This window comes from Pseudochaenichthys georgianus, unplaced genomic scaffold, assembly GCF_902827115.2.
Source record: "Pseudochaenichthys georgianus unplaced genomic scaffold, fPseGeo1.2 scaffold_573_arrow_ctg1, whole genome shotgun sequence".
Taxonomy (NCBI): Eukaryota; Metazoa; Chordata; class Actinopteri; order Perciformes; family Channichthyidae; genus Pseudochaenichthys; species Pseudochaenichthys georgianus.
This window is the reverse complement of record NW_027263133.1, coordinates 32,928-47,195: the sequence shown is the minus strand read 5'-3', so window position 1 is coordinate 47,195 and position 14,268 is coordinate 32,928. Positions and strand designations below refer to the sequence as shown.

The 14,268-nt window shown below is 39.3% G+C and overlaps 2 protein-coding genes across 2 annotated transcripts in view; both read right to left on the bottom strand.

Moving 5' to 3' along the window:
• gcn1 (GCN1 activator of EIF2AK4) overlaps positions 1-2,330 on the bottom strand; it is a 79,517-nt gene extending 77,187 nt beyond the window's left edge. The window contains 3 exon segments of the mRNA XM_034079245.2: positions 944-1,007; positions 1,097-1,199; positions 2,264-2,330. Coding sequence (XP_033935136.1) covers positions 944-1,007; positions 1,097-1,199; positions 2,264-2,281 — 185 coding nt within the window. The 5' untranslated portion in view covers positions 2,282-2,330.
• Positions 2,331-4,029: 1,699 nt separating this feature from the next.
• vamp5 (vesicle-associated membrane protein 5) lies at positions 4,030-13,094 on the bottom strand. Its single transcript, XM_034079243.2, has 2 exons — positions 12,941-13,094; positions 4,030-5,788 (listed from the first exon to the last, which is right to left on the bottom strand). Exons 1-2 carry the CDS (start codon positions 13,022-13,024, stop codon positions 5,645-5,647), a joined length of 228 nt encoding a protein of 75 aa, XP_033935134.2. The 5' UTR covers positions 13,025-13,094; the 3' UTR covers positions 4,030-5,644.
• Between the last annotated feature and the right edge of the window lie 1,174 nt (positions 13,095-14,268).

Sequence of the window (14,268 nt, the reverse complement as noted above, 5' to 3'; positions counted from 1 at the left end):
TCAGTTGAATTATACCTTATACCATACAGACCTATCTGTATGCTTTCACTGTCTGTCCACAGCCTTTATGTGCCTTGTATTTATTCTTATGTGTGCTTTTTTATCTATTCGTGTAATATTATATTTTATTATAATGTTATGTTCATTGTGAAGCACTTTGGCAAACCCTCTGTTTTTAAACTGTGCTATATAAATAAAGTGGATTGGATTAATAATCGTATTTAATAATCGTGATATCAATTATTGACCAAAATAATCGTGATTATGATTTTTGCCATAATCGCACATCCTTACTCAATATATATAATATCCTGCTTTATATTTTGAGTACTGTAAATTGGTATTTTAACATGTATATTTTCTACTTTTTTTAATGCTGTTTTATCTCTATTTGAGATGTTTTTACTCCACGAATTTCTCTCGTGTGCAATGCCTTGAGTTTTATGCTGCTGCAACGCAAACAGTCCCCACATTGGGATCAAGAAAGCACATCTCCTCTCATCACTGAAAATATAAGATGTATAAAATGATTATCGCATCATGCTGACAGAAGCTTCCATCAATCCCATATATCAACTAGGGTTGCCAGAAACTGACCATAATCAAAATCGATTATTCGGCAGCCCTGGCGAATAATAATCGATTATTTGACCGACCCCCCCCCCCCCCCCACGGGAGAGAAAAAAAAAAAAAACAGACAAAAGGAATTCCGTTAAAATACATAAAAATATATATATATATATATATATAAATAAAATCGATTTTTAAAAATAATATTCGATTATGGAGACTGTAGCGAATATTCGAATAATCGCTGGCATCCCATAATTCAACGAGGACAGGCTCAACAACACAAACCCCTCCCTCTCCAGGCAACGCAAACATATCATTTAACATAAACACAAACTAAATGAGGTTTAATGGATTCATAATCCGGCCTCACTTGTATCGGTGCGGCGTGAGACAGAAGAGCTTGCACAGTCCCTTGATGGCAGGCTCCGGTAACTCTGGAGGAAGAGAGATTTTAAAAGAAGCGTTAGTGGTGATGATGGCATCGAGTTTAACCGTTAAAGGGCGAGACGTGAAACCCCCTCACCTTTGCCCTTCGTACACAGCTTCAGCGCCCCAAAGATCTCCTTGCGCTCCTTCACACTGGCCGTGGTCACATTGGCAGCAAATTTCTTCAGTGTGTCTGAAACCTGGAGAAAGAAAACGCAAGAGGACATAGGGCGGTTATATTCACACGTTAAGAACATTTTGTATTTTAAAGTTGTCACATGAACAGCAAGTAAAACCAAGCAGTCGTTAGCATTGTTTGTCATGCTCATTAAACATGTATATAAAAGACGGATATGTGCAATAACCTCAGGTCTTATATTTGAGTAGTAGTAGAAGTACTCGTGCTTAACATACTTGTGCAACGTGTATGCTTTATTTGCATTTCTTTCAATATATTATATATATATAATGCCACTTGCACCAAAGCAAATTCTTCACATGTAGAAACCTACTTAGTAATACAACGGATTCTGATATTACAAGCTGCTTCAATATTTGTATATGCTGACAAAAAACTGCTACTTTGTTTTGATTAAATAGCTATTTATATTTTATCCTATTTATTGATTTTGTCGTCTTTTATTCTACCGAGAGGGATCAGCATTTTATTATGTATTATCATACCTTTTACGGCTGTGTTAAACTGTTGTTAAAGCCTTACCCAATACACCTAAGAAACGAAAAGAGCTATGCAAATTAGGCTTATTATTATTAGTATTATTATGACACAAAAACTGAGGTCCACGTGTTTAAACGTTGTCAACAAAAGCAATGAAACTATCCCTTTGTCAACATGCTAACTAACTACAGTAGATTTAAAGAACCCACTCTTTATCATTAAGCTCCGTATAGAAGGCGTGGCTTAGTGTATCATCACACGAGATGCTAGTCTGCTTAATTTAGGTTAATTAAAATAGTTTACATTAAAGGACATTAAGTTAAAACACCAGAAGATATAGATTACAAAACAATAAATCATGAATTAAAACCTAATCTCAATGCTACCGTTAGCATGGTGACGTCACAGCACGTTAGCGTCCAGCTAACAGCCTGCGCTCAGCTTTTATTGAACACCGTCTTTAAATCGCGAAACACAGCAGTGTGTTTATGAAGCGGAAGTAAACATATACTTGTTTGGGTTTTTGTAGCATTCTTGAATTCATGAATGAAAGCGGGAAATGTTTTAAAAACCAGCCTCACAAACCTGCGTGTCCGCCGCCATCTTGCCGGTCTTGCTGCAGGAAGAACTTTCCGATGTCACTTCCGGGTCACAAAAGCTACGTACGTGATTTTTTTTTAATTGTAATTTGATACTTATTTATTTATCTTTAAATAACAATATTATAAGTATTTATTGTTGTATTCGTGTATTTAAATCGTTTATGTGGAGTTACATGTCCAAAATATTTTTGTCAATAAAAAAATAAAATCGAAACCAAAAGCAGAGCTGGGAGAAGTACTTAGATCTGGTACTTGAGTAAAAGTACAAGTACTCAGATCTTTATTCCACAGGCCATAAGACTGCTAAACACCTGAGCTCTGTAAAGTGCCTCCATAAACATTCATCTGTTTGTCATCTTGCAATTGACTTATTTATCTAAATAGTTACCACCGCAATAAACCGTATTTAATTACGTCTAAATGTACAATATTTAATGTCATGCTCTGTTCTATTCTATTTGCATGTATAAAGACTTATTGCACTATTTTGTATTTGTATTTTATATGTTGCATCCTTGATGGAGCTCAGGTCAGAAGAATTTCATTGCCATTTTTACACTGTAGCTTTGTGACAATAAAACTTTTGGACCTTTGTAGTTGAGTAAAAGTAGAAGTACTCAGATCTTGAGTAAAAGTAGAAGTACTCAGATCTTGTAGTTGAGTAAAAGTAGAAGTACTCAGATCTTGAGTAAAAGTAGAAGTACTCAGATCTTGTAGTTGAGTAAAAGTAGAAGTACTCAGATCTTGTTCTTGAGCAAAAGTAGAAGTACTCAGATCTTGTACTTGAGTAAAAGTAGAAGTACTCAGATCTTGTTCTTGAGCAAAAGTAGAAGTACTCAGATCTTGTTCTTGAGCAAAAGTAGAAGTACTCAGATCTTGTACTTGAGCAAAAGTAGAAGTACTCAGATCTTGAACTTGAGTAAAAGTAGAAGTACTCAGATCTTGTACTTGAGCAAAAGTAGAAGTACTCAGATCTTGTACTTGAGCAAAAGTAGAAGTACTCAGATCCTGTACTTGAGTAAAAGTAGAAGTACTCATATCTTGTACTTGAGTAAAAGTAGTACCAGAGTGTAGGAATACTCGGTTACATGTATTCCAAATGTAAAAAAAAAGTATTATCATCAAAATATAGTGAAAGTACCAAAAGTAAAAGTAGTCAATGTGCAGATGGGTCCATTTCTGAATAATATATATGACCTTTTACTCCAGTAAAACTAAAGTCAATAGAAGTGTTTCAACAAAAACAAAACCAGGAAAAAGGTTGACTGATCAAATAAAGTTTTAAGTCATTGCGCAATAAACCATACCAACCATTGACCAGCAGGAGGCCCCGGTAATCCTCACCCGCTTTACTGCAAGCTGCATTAACAGCCTCACATGTTCTCACTTCAAAGGCTGCAACTTACTATTACTATACTATAAGTATTTACATCATTAATTTGAGGCGGCCATTTTCTCTGGAAAAAAGTTAAATCGCCTTCCCAGTTTCTCAAATTGTCTTTAAAAGTGTGGTTTTGTCAGTTTGATATAAAACTGAGAAAATTAGGGAGTCTCAGTCTCCACATTTGAGAGGCTGAAAACAACAATTTGGGAAATGTTTGCATGAAGAATTACTGAAATTCTGAATCGAAAAGCAATCGATTATTTTTTCAGTCTATTGACAAATTGTTACAGCTCGAGTTCAAAATAACCTTTTGGACTATTACTAGTTTTAATTTAAAGTGGTCATTTGACTAAAACGCCATCCAATTTCACTCCAACACATTTTAATGAAACAGAAAATAAATCTACACAATACATCAGTTCATGTTTTACAATGCGAGTTATCTACAGCTGCATGACCTCTATTTACCCGGTTCCTTCCCTCTCCTCTTCGCTCACAGCAAAAGATATATCAGCCTTCAGTATGTTTGGGGAGTAATTGGATGCTGGATTATTGGCTGCATCCACTTGTTGAGAAGACACGAAGAACATGAGAGGGAGAGGACGGAGTTAACGTTTGTTTTCTTGACATCTAGGACAAAGTGCACACACAGAATATGCTAAATAAATCCAGAAATAGTGACATTTAAAAAAGTACTTTGAGATGAATGTGGAGAAGGAACGGATCCGTCTCTGCTCTGCACAATGCTCCAGATTATGCAACCGCATAGCTCTTCCATTGTTAATTAACATATACTCTGCATTTTTTACAGTATTTTAATTGTTATATATTAATGTTTTTTGCACATTTTTGCTTGATTTCTTTTCATTTTAATTTATTTGACTGTGTTTATGATATGCACCGAAACACCAAAGCAAATTGCTTGTGTGGAAGACTTCTGATAATGGCTGTGAAACCCTTTAACCCAGGGGGGCCAAACTCAATTTCATCACGGGCCACATTCGCATAAAGGTTGCACTCAAAGGGCCGGTTGTAACTATATAAATATATAATATATAAAATAATGTATTACATTACATTATTGCCTCTGAATTGGATTATTATCGGATAGGATAATAACTTCGTAATTAACTACGTCTGAAAGCAGAAGTCTCTTCAGTGCGCATTTCACAAAACGAAATGCATTGTGGGACATGTAGTTTACGGACAACCTGCTTCTTTAAAGTGGAAGTAACCGTATAATAAACATATTATATTCTTTGCAAGCTCTTGCGGGGCCGCATAAAATGAAGCCGTGGGCCGGATTTGGCCCCCGGGCCTTGAGTTTGACACCCCTGCTTGAACCGCTCTGTGTAAAGAGACATCCTGGTCCGTTCTCCACTTAAGTTCAGATGTTTTTTATTAACTTGTTTTATTGATATTTCGCGCATACTTTATTCATTTCGGATATTAAACGGCTGACAGGTGACCGGGAAACGCTGATATATATTGATTGATTATGCTGTCGCTATAAACAATATCCCACAAATATGGCCGTGATGTCCCTGAATGCACCACGGTTCCAATTCCCTATAAGGTCTGTTTTCATTAATAACCACTGTACATTATGCCTCACATAATCATATCCAAATGTAACTTATATCACCATATCGTTATAATACAGATATCGCCCATCCATATCCAGATACAGCGAAAGAAAGCCCCCCTTATTAAGATGTTATTTTAGGATGTGTGGGCCTGACGGAGACTCGATGTTGAGAAGTTATTTCAAAAAGCAGCAAAGCAATGAATAGTACCATATCAACTGAAATGAAGAGTGGGATCGACTGACCCATAAATATATCTTAAAGACACAGAAATATTCCACACTGAGCCCTGCAGGAGAGACGTCCCCCACAGACGCAACTCCCCTATATCTTAGTCCTGATGTTGTAAGTTCCTTTTATCAGCAGAAAAGCTTCTTCTTCTTCTTCTTGCAGGTTATCCAACTACGGTGAGGATTATCGTTATTATAATAACGATGGTGACCACCACTCCGATGCCGATGAACACGTAGCGCATCTTCTTGTTCTCACAGCGCTTCTGTTGCATCACCTTGCTGGTTTTCTTCTCAAATACTTTAGCCTGGGGAGAAAACACGCAGAAAAAGAAGCGGTTACATTACGTTGTGTTATTAAAATCAGAAACAGACAAGATGTATATGCAGAGCTTTGGTATTAATAAAATGCTTGCTATCAACTGGTTTGAACCTCACTGCTTTGGACCAATGGACACAAAGACTCAAGATGGAAGAGTCTTGAGAGAAATGGTCGCCTGTTGTAAGGTATTTGGCAAAGTGAATATATTGTAAGCATCTACATTTGTTGATAATTACTATTGTATATTGTACTTTTTGATTCTATTATATATCTATATTTGTATACAACAGTATGATATTGTATCTGTACCATGTTGTGTGAGACTCACTGGCAAGGAACTTGTTCGAATAAATGTTAAAACAATAATTAAAATCAGAAGTCGAAACCCCTTACGTCCCAGGGGCATTTACAGCAACGAGATACGATGTGTTTGAAAGGTCAGAAATACTAACTGCTGTAAAACCTCCAAAGCCAACAAAGGAAACATATCAAATCCAGAAAATATATTTTTCTCAGCTAGTCTGTACTACCAACAGATCACATGACTACGATGGGGTCAAGCAGGTCGCATGGTTCGCACAACGCTGTCACATCACACCGTATAAATTATTTCACACTTTAAACACGGCACAGTGAAGGCAGGTGAAAAGCTGCGTTCGCCGGACACATCACAAATCAATTGTAAACAAAACACCAGAAGAAGACGCCACTGAGGATTTATTTTTTTGCGCAAAACTAAGATCTCATGTTGGATTTTCTGTGTTTTTGCATCCATTTAAAGTCAGATTTTTACTGTCTGTGGGCTGATTTTGATTAAGCTTAAAGGTGGGGTAGGTACGTTTCAGAAACCGGCTCGAGATGCACTTGTTGTTATATTCCATGGAATGCTCTTAACATCCCGATAGCAGTGAATATCTGAAGTGCTTTGACAACAAATCCATAAAAAAATTTCATCTGTAGAAGCCGTGATACTGTAAAAAGTACAACCAATCGGATTGGATTGCCGCCCTTGGAGGAGGTGCTCTGTAAGGAAGTCTGAAGGAAGGGGCGGATTCTTTTCGGCTGTGTACTTTCAAATTGTACTCGAGCCAGTTTCTGAAACTTACCGACCCCACCTTTAAGTTTCAATGTTGAAGTTGGAGTGGACCGGATGGACAGGTGGCTTATTTTTTCGCAAATATGGCCTCTTTCTGCTTAAAACTGCCATCGTTGATCCGGAAAACGTCAGAAATGGATTCAGCACCCTCAGTAAACTCCAAGACCACTCCAAAAGTGTCCACATAGGCCATTCGTGCTAATTAACACCAATGATGCTAATTGAGCTAATTGGCTAACATTTGTGAGTTAGCATCCGGCAGGTTCTATGTGCTGGCGACCCTCCTCCACATCTCAAACACTTTGGGGGCAACTACGCTGGCCATTAAACAGGACTGGGCAGTTTTTCTGCATGTGTGCTGTTTCAGTGGGAACGATGCGACCCCCCCGCTGACCCCGGGCGGACGCTGGCACACCAGCTTCATTCATCTTAGGACACAATAGGAAATACCTTTCTAAACATAGCACCATAAAACACATTCAGGATGTAAATTGTACATTTGTTTTCCTCTCCAGCTCAGGAGTATTTATAGACATCAATATGACATTTCCTCCGGTTAACCCGTGTGGAAGTAGTTTCACACAGAGACACTTGGTCTATATGTTACCATAGTTACCTGTAGGGATGAATACATATCTTCAATTCAACACATTTGGAGAGTTATGTGTAACTTCTAACTTAAGGCCATAAACTGGCAGTAAGTACATTTACGAGAGTACTGTTCATAAGTACAATTAAAAAGTACTGATATACGCCTGAACATCAGCAGGAGAGGACTCTTTAAAGTAGAGACACTACATGCTGATATACACCTGAACATCATCAGGAGAGGACTCTTTAAAGTAGAGACACTACATACTGATATACACCTGGACATCAGCAGGAGAGGACTCTTTAAAGTAGAGACACTACATACTGATATACACCTGAACATCAGCAGGAGAGGACTCTTTAAAGTAGAGACACTACATACTGATATACACCTGAATATCAGCAGGAGAGGACTCTTTAAAGTAGAGACGCTACATACTGATATACACCTGAACATCAGCAGGAGAGGACTCTTTAAAGTAGAGACACTACATACTGATATACACCTGAACATCAGCAGGAGAGGACTCTTTAAAGTAGAGACACTAAATACTGATATACACCTGAACATCAGCAGGAGAGGACTCTTTAAAGTAGAGACACTACATACTGATATACACCTGGACATCAGCAGGAGAGGACTCTTTAAAGTAGAGACACTACATACTGATATACACCTGAACATCAGCAGGAGAGGACTCTTTAAAGTAGAGACACTACATACTGATATACACCTGAATATCAGCAGGAGAGGACTCTTTAAAGTAGAGACGCTACATACTGATATACACCTGAACATCAGCAGGAGAGGACTCTTTAAAGTAGAGACACTACATACTGATATACACCTGAACATCAGCAGGAGAGGACTCTTTAAAGTAGAGACACTAAATACTGATATACACCTGAACATCAGCAGGAGAGGACTCTTTAAAGTAGAGACACTACATACTGATATACACCTGAACATCAGCAGGAGAGGACTCTTTAAAGTAGAGACACTACATACTGATATACACGTGAATATCAGCAGAAGAGGACTCTTTAAAGTAGAGACACTACATACTGATATATACCTGAACATCAGCTGGAGAGGACTCTTTAAAGTAGAGACACTACATACTGATATACACCTGGACATCAGCAGGAGAGGACTCCTTAAAGTAGAGACACTAAATACTGATATACACCTGAACATCAGCAGGAGAGGACTCTTTAAAGTAGAGACACTACATACTGATATACACCTGAACATCAGCAGGAGAGGACTCTTTAAAGTAGAGACACTACATACTGATATACACGTGAATATCAGCAGGAGAGGACTCTTTAAAGTAGAGACACTACATACTGATATATACCTGAACATCAGCTGGAGAGGACTCTTTAAAGTAGAGACACTACATACTGATATACACCTGGACATCAGCAGGAGAGGACTCTTTAAAGTAGAGACACTACATACTGATATACACCTGAACATCAGCAGGAGAGGACTCTTTAAAGTAGAGACACTACATACTGATATACACCTGAATATCAGCAGGAGAGGACTCTTTAAAGTAGAGACGCTACATACTGATATACACCTGAACATCAGCAGGAGAGGACTCTTTAAAGTAGAGACGCTACATACTGATATACACCTGAACATCAACAGGAGAGGACTCTTTAAAGTAGAGACACTACATACTGATATACACCTGAACATCAGCAGGAGAGGACTCTTTAAAGTAGAGACACTACATACTGATATACACCTGAACATCAGCAGGAAAAGACTCTTTAAAGTAGAGACACTACATACTGATATACACCTGAACATCAGCAGGAGAGGACTCTTTAAAGTAGAGACACTACATACTGATATACACCTGAACATCAGCAGGAGAGGACTCTTTAAAGTAGAGACACTACATACTGATATACACCTGAACATCAGCAGGAAAAGACTCTTTAAAGTAGAGACACTACAGACTGATATACACCTGAACATCAGCAGGAGAGGACTCTTTAAAGTAGAGACACTACATACTGATATACACCTGAACATCAGCAGGAGAGGACTCTTTAAAGTAGAGACACTACATACTGATATACGCCTGAACATCAGCAGGAGAGGACTCTTTAAAGTAGAGACACTACATACTGATATACACCTGAACATCAGCAGGGGAGGACTCTTTAAAGTAGAGACACTACATACTGATATACACCTGAACATCAGCAGGAGAGGACTCTTTAAAGTAGAGACACTACATACTGATACACACCTGAACATCAGCAGTGGAGGACTCTTTAAAGTAGAGACTCTACATACTGATATACGCCTGAACATCAGCAGGAGAGGACTCTTTAAAGTAGAGACACTAAATACTGATATACACGTGAATATCAGCAGAAGAGGACTCTTTAAAGTAGAGACACTACATACTGATATATACCTGAACATCAGCTGGAGAGGACTCTTTAAAGTAGAGACACTACATACTGATATACACCTGGACATCAGCAGGAGAGGACTCCTTAAAGTAGAGACACTAAATACTGATATACACCTGAACATCAGCAGGAGAGGACTCTTTAAAGTAGAGACACTACATACTGATATACACCTGAACATCAGCAGGAGAGGACTCTTTAAAGTAGAGACACTACATACTGATATACACGTGAATATCAGCAGGAGAGGACTCTTTAAAGTAGAGACACTACATACTGATATATACCTGAACATCAGCTGGAGAGGACTCTTTAAAGTAGAGACACTACATACTGATATACACCTGGACATCAGCAGGAGAGGACTCTTTAAAGTAGAGACACTACATACTGATATACACCTGAACATCAGCAGGAGAGGACTCTTTAAAGTAGAGACACTACATACTGATATACACCTGAATATCAGCAGGAGAGGACTCTTTAAAGTAGAGACGCTACATACTGATATACACCTGAACATCAGCAGGAGAGGACTCTTTAAAGTAGAGACGCTACATACTGATATACACCTGAACATCAGCAGGAGAGGACTCTTTAAAGTAGAGACACTACATACTGATATACACCTGAACATCAGCAGGAGAGGACTCTTTAAAGTAGAGACACTACATACTGATATACACCTGAACATCAGCAGGAAAAGACTCTTTAAAGTAGAGACACTACAGACTGATATACACCTGAACATCAGCAGGAGAGGACTCTTTAAAGTAGAGACACTACATACTGATATACACCTGAACATCAGCAGGAGAGGACTCTTTAAAGTAGAGACACTACATACTGATATACACCTGAACATCAGCAGGAAAAGACTCTTTAAAGTAGAGACACTACAGACTGATATACACCTGAACATCAGCAGGAGAGGACTCTTTAAAGTAGAGACACTACATACTGATATACACCTGAACATCAGCAGGAGAGGACTCTTTAAAGTAGAGACACTACATACTGATATACGCCTGAACATCAGCAGGAGAGGACTCTTTAAAGTAGAGACACTACATACTGATATACACCTGAACATCAGCAGGGGAGGACTCTTTAAAGTAGAGACACTACATACTGATATACACCTGAACATCAGCAGGAGAGGACTCTTTAAAGTAGAGACACTACATACTGATACACACCTGAACATCAGCAGTGGAGGACTCTTTAAAGTAGAGACTCTACATACTGATATACACCTGAACATCAGCAGGAGAGGACTCTTTAAAGTAGAGACACTACATACTGATATACACCTGAACATCAGCAGGAGAGGACTCTTTAAAGTAGAGACACTACATACTGATATACACCTGACCATCAGCAGGAGAGGACTCTTTAAAGTAGAGACACTACATACTGATATACACCTGGACATCAGCAGGAGAGGACTCCTTAAAGTAGAGACACTAAATACTGATATACACCTGAACATCAGCAGGAGAGGACTCTTTAAAGTAGAGACACTACATACTGATATACACCTGAACATCAGCAGGAGAGGACTCTTTAAAGTAGAGACACTACATACTGATATACACGTGAATATCAGCAGGAGAGGACTCTTTAAAGTAGAGACACTACATACTGATATATACCTGAACATCAGCTGGAGAGGACTCTTTAAAGTAGAGACACTACATACTGATATACACCTGGACATCAGCAGGAGAGGACTCTTTAAAGTAGAGACACTACATACTGATATACACCTGAACATCAGCAGGAGAGGACTCTTTAAAGTAGAGACACTACATACTGATATACACCTGAATATCAGCAGGAGAGGACTCTTTAAAGTAGAGACGCTACATACTGATATACACCTGAACATCAGCAGGAGAGGACTCTTTAAAGTAGAGACGCTACATACTGATATACACCTGAACATCAGCAGGAGAGGACTCTTTAAAGTAGAGACACTACATACTGATATACACCTGAACATCAGCAGGAGAGGACTCTTTAAAGTAGAGACACTACATACTGATATACACCTGAACATCAGCAGGAAAAGACTCTTTAAAGTAGAGACACTACAGACTGATATACACCTGAACATCAGCAGGAGAGGACTCTTTAAAGTAGAGACACTACATACTGATATACACCTGAACATCAGCAGGAGAGGACTCTTTAAAGTAGAGACACTACATACTGATATACACCTGAACATCAGCAGGAAAAGACTCTTTAAAGTAGAGACACTACAGACTGATATACACCTGAACATCAGCAGGAGAGGACTCTTTAAAGTAGAGACACTACATACTGATATACACCTGAACATCAGCAGGAGAGGACTCTTTAAAGTAGAGACACTACATACTGATATACGCCTGAACATCAGCAGGAGAGGACTCTTTAAAGTAGAGACACTACATACTGATATACACCTGAACATCAGCAGGGGAGGACTCTTTAAAGTAGAGACACTACATACTGATATACACCTGAACATCAGCAGGAGAGGACTCTTTAAAGTAGAGACACTACATACTGATACACACCTGAACATCAGCAGTGGAGGACTCTTTAAAGTAGAGACTCTACATACTGATATACACCTGAACATCAGCAGGAGAGGACTCTTTAAAGTAGAGACACTACATACTGATATACACCTGAACATCAGCAGGAGAGGACTCTTTAAAGTAGAGACACTACATACTGATATACACCTGACCATCAGCAGGAGAGGACTCTTTAAAGTAGAGACACTACATACTGATATACACCTGAACATCAGCAGGAGAGGACTCTTTAAAGTAGAGACGCTACATACTGATATACACCTGAACATCAGCAGGAGAGGACTCTTTAAAGTAGAGACACTACGTACTGACATACACCTGAACATCAGCAGGAGAGGACTCTTTAAAGTAGAGACACTACATACTGATATACACCTGAACATCAGCAGGAGAGGACTCTTTAAAGTGGTCTCCTCACCTTTTCATGAAGGTCCTCAGCTCGGGTCTCCAGGTCTCCCAGTTTATCCGACCTCTCTTCGACCTTGTTCATGTTCTCCATCATGATGACCTTCACCTCCTCCGCATCGTCCTGGACCCGCTGCAGGCGGCTAGTCCCGTTCTGACACACACACACACACACACACACACACACACACACACACACACACACACACACACACACACACACACACACACACACACACACACACACACACACACACACACACACACACACACACACACACACACACACACACACACACACACACACACACACACACACACACACACACACACACAGTGAAACTAGAGACACTTCAGAAAAGACAACAGGACAAAATCACGTCTAATATTCACAAATTAAATCTCTCATAGTTGCGTGTGAAATCCAAAATGGCTGACTTCCTGTTGGGTTTAAGATATGACGCCAAGAGGCTTTTCTCTGCGTCCCACCATGCTTCATATACCTTCCAAATGTCATACTTGTAGGTTGAAGCACAACGAGGGGCTGCATTTTAGCCACTTTTAGAGCCTTTTTACCCAAAATCAGACACAGGGACAATATTTGAGTCGCACTGAGCTCTGTCGAAGTTATCTGTCTGCACAATGCCACACTGTTCTGCATCGAGGCCGGTGTGCTAGTCAAAGAGAGGGATACTCAGCCGGTTTGTTTATGGTTCCTGCCGCTCTGGAGGACTTGTTGTGAAGTCTGGGGTCATGGGAATTAAAAAGACGAGGGCATTGACCCCAGAAAGAGGCTCAATAATGGGAACACTGCATATGTGTTTCTCTAAGCCAGGACATGTTGGCGCTGCTGCTGAGATCTGCAACGCGTTTCTGTTCGCACATCTCTCTCTCGGGAGTGAGCACACTGCACTCTCGTTGCCACAGGTTAAAGTGTTCTTTGTTCTTATTAACGCATCGGGTTATATTTTGGATTCAATCTGGCATTCCTTCATGTTTGCAAAAGAAGTGCACGCTGTCTGTAGTTGTGCAGACTTGTTGCTGCTTGATGCTATCAGGGGGGATGTTGTATGAACACAGACGGAGCATTTCCTCGTGTGTCTGAGCAGATTAAAGCAACAGTTCATTTGGAAAAGAAATACGGATTTTAAAACAGTGTTGAGAAGGTTATTTATGAAATGTGTAATGTAATAAGAAAGGCAATTATTTGACAGATTTTAAGGCTTTCTTTCCAAGTGCCGCTCTTGCAACATATAATATACTTAAGCTTCGCGTCGGGCCGAACCACGCCCCTTAGCTGTGAGCATATACCACGGCCTGTCGTGAGCTATTGCTTTTATA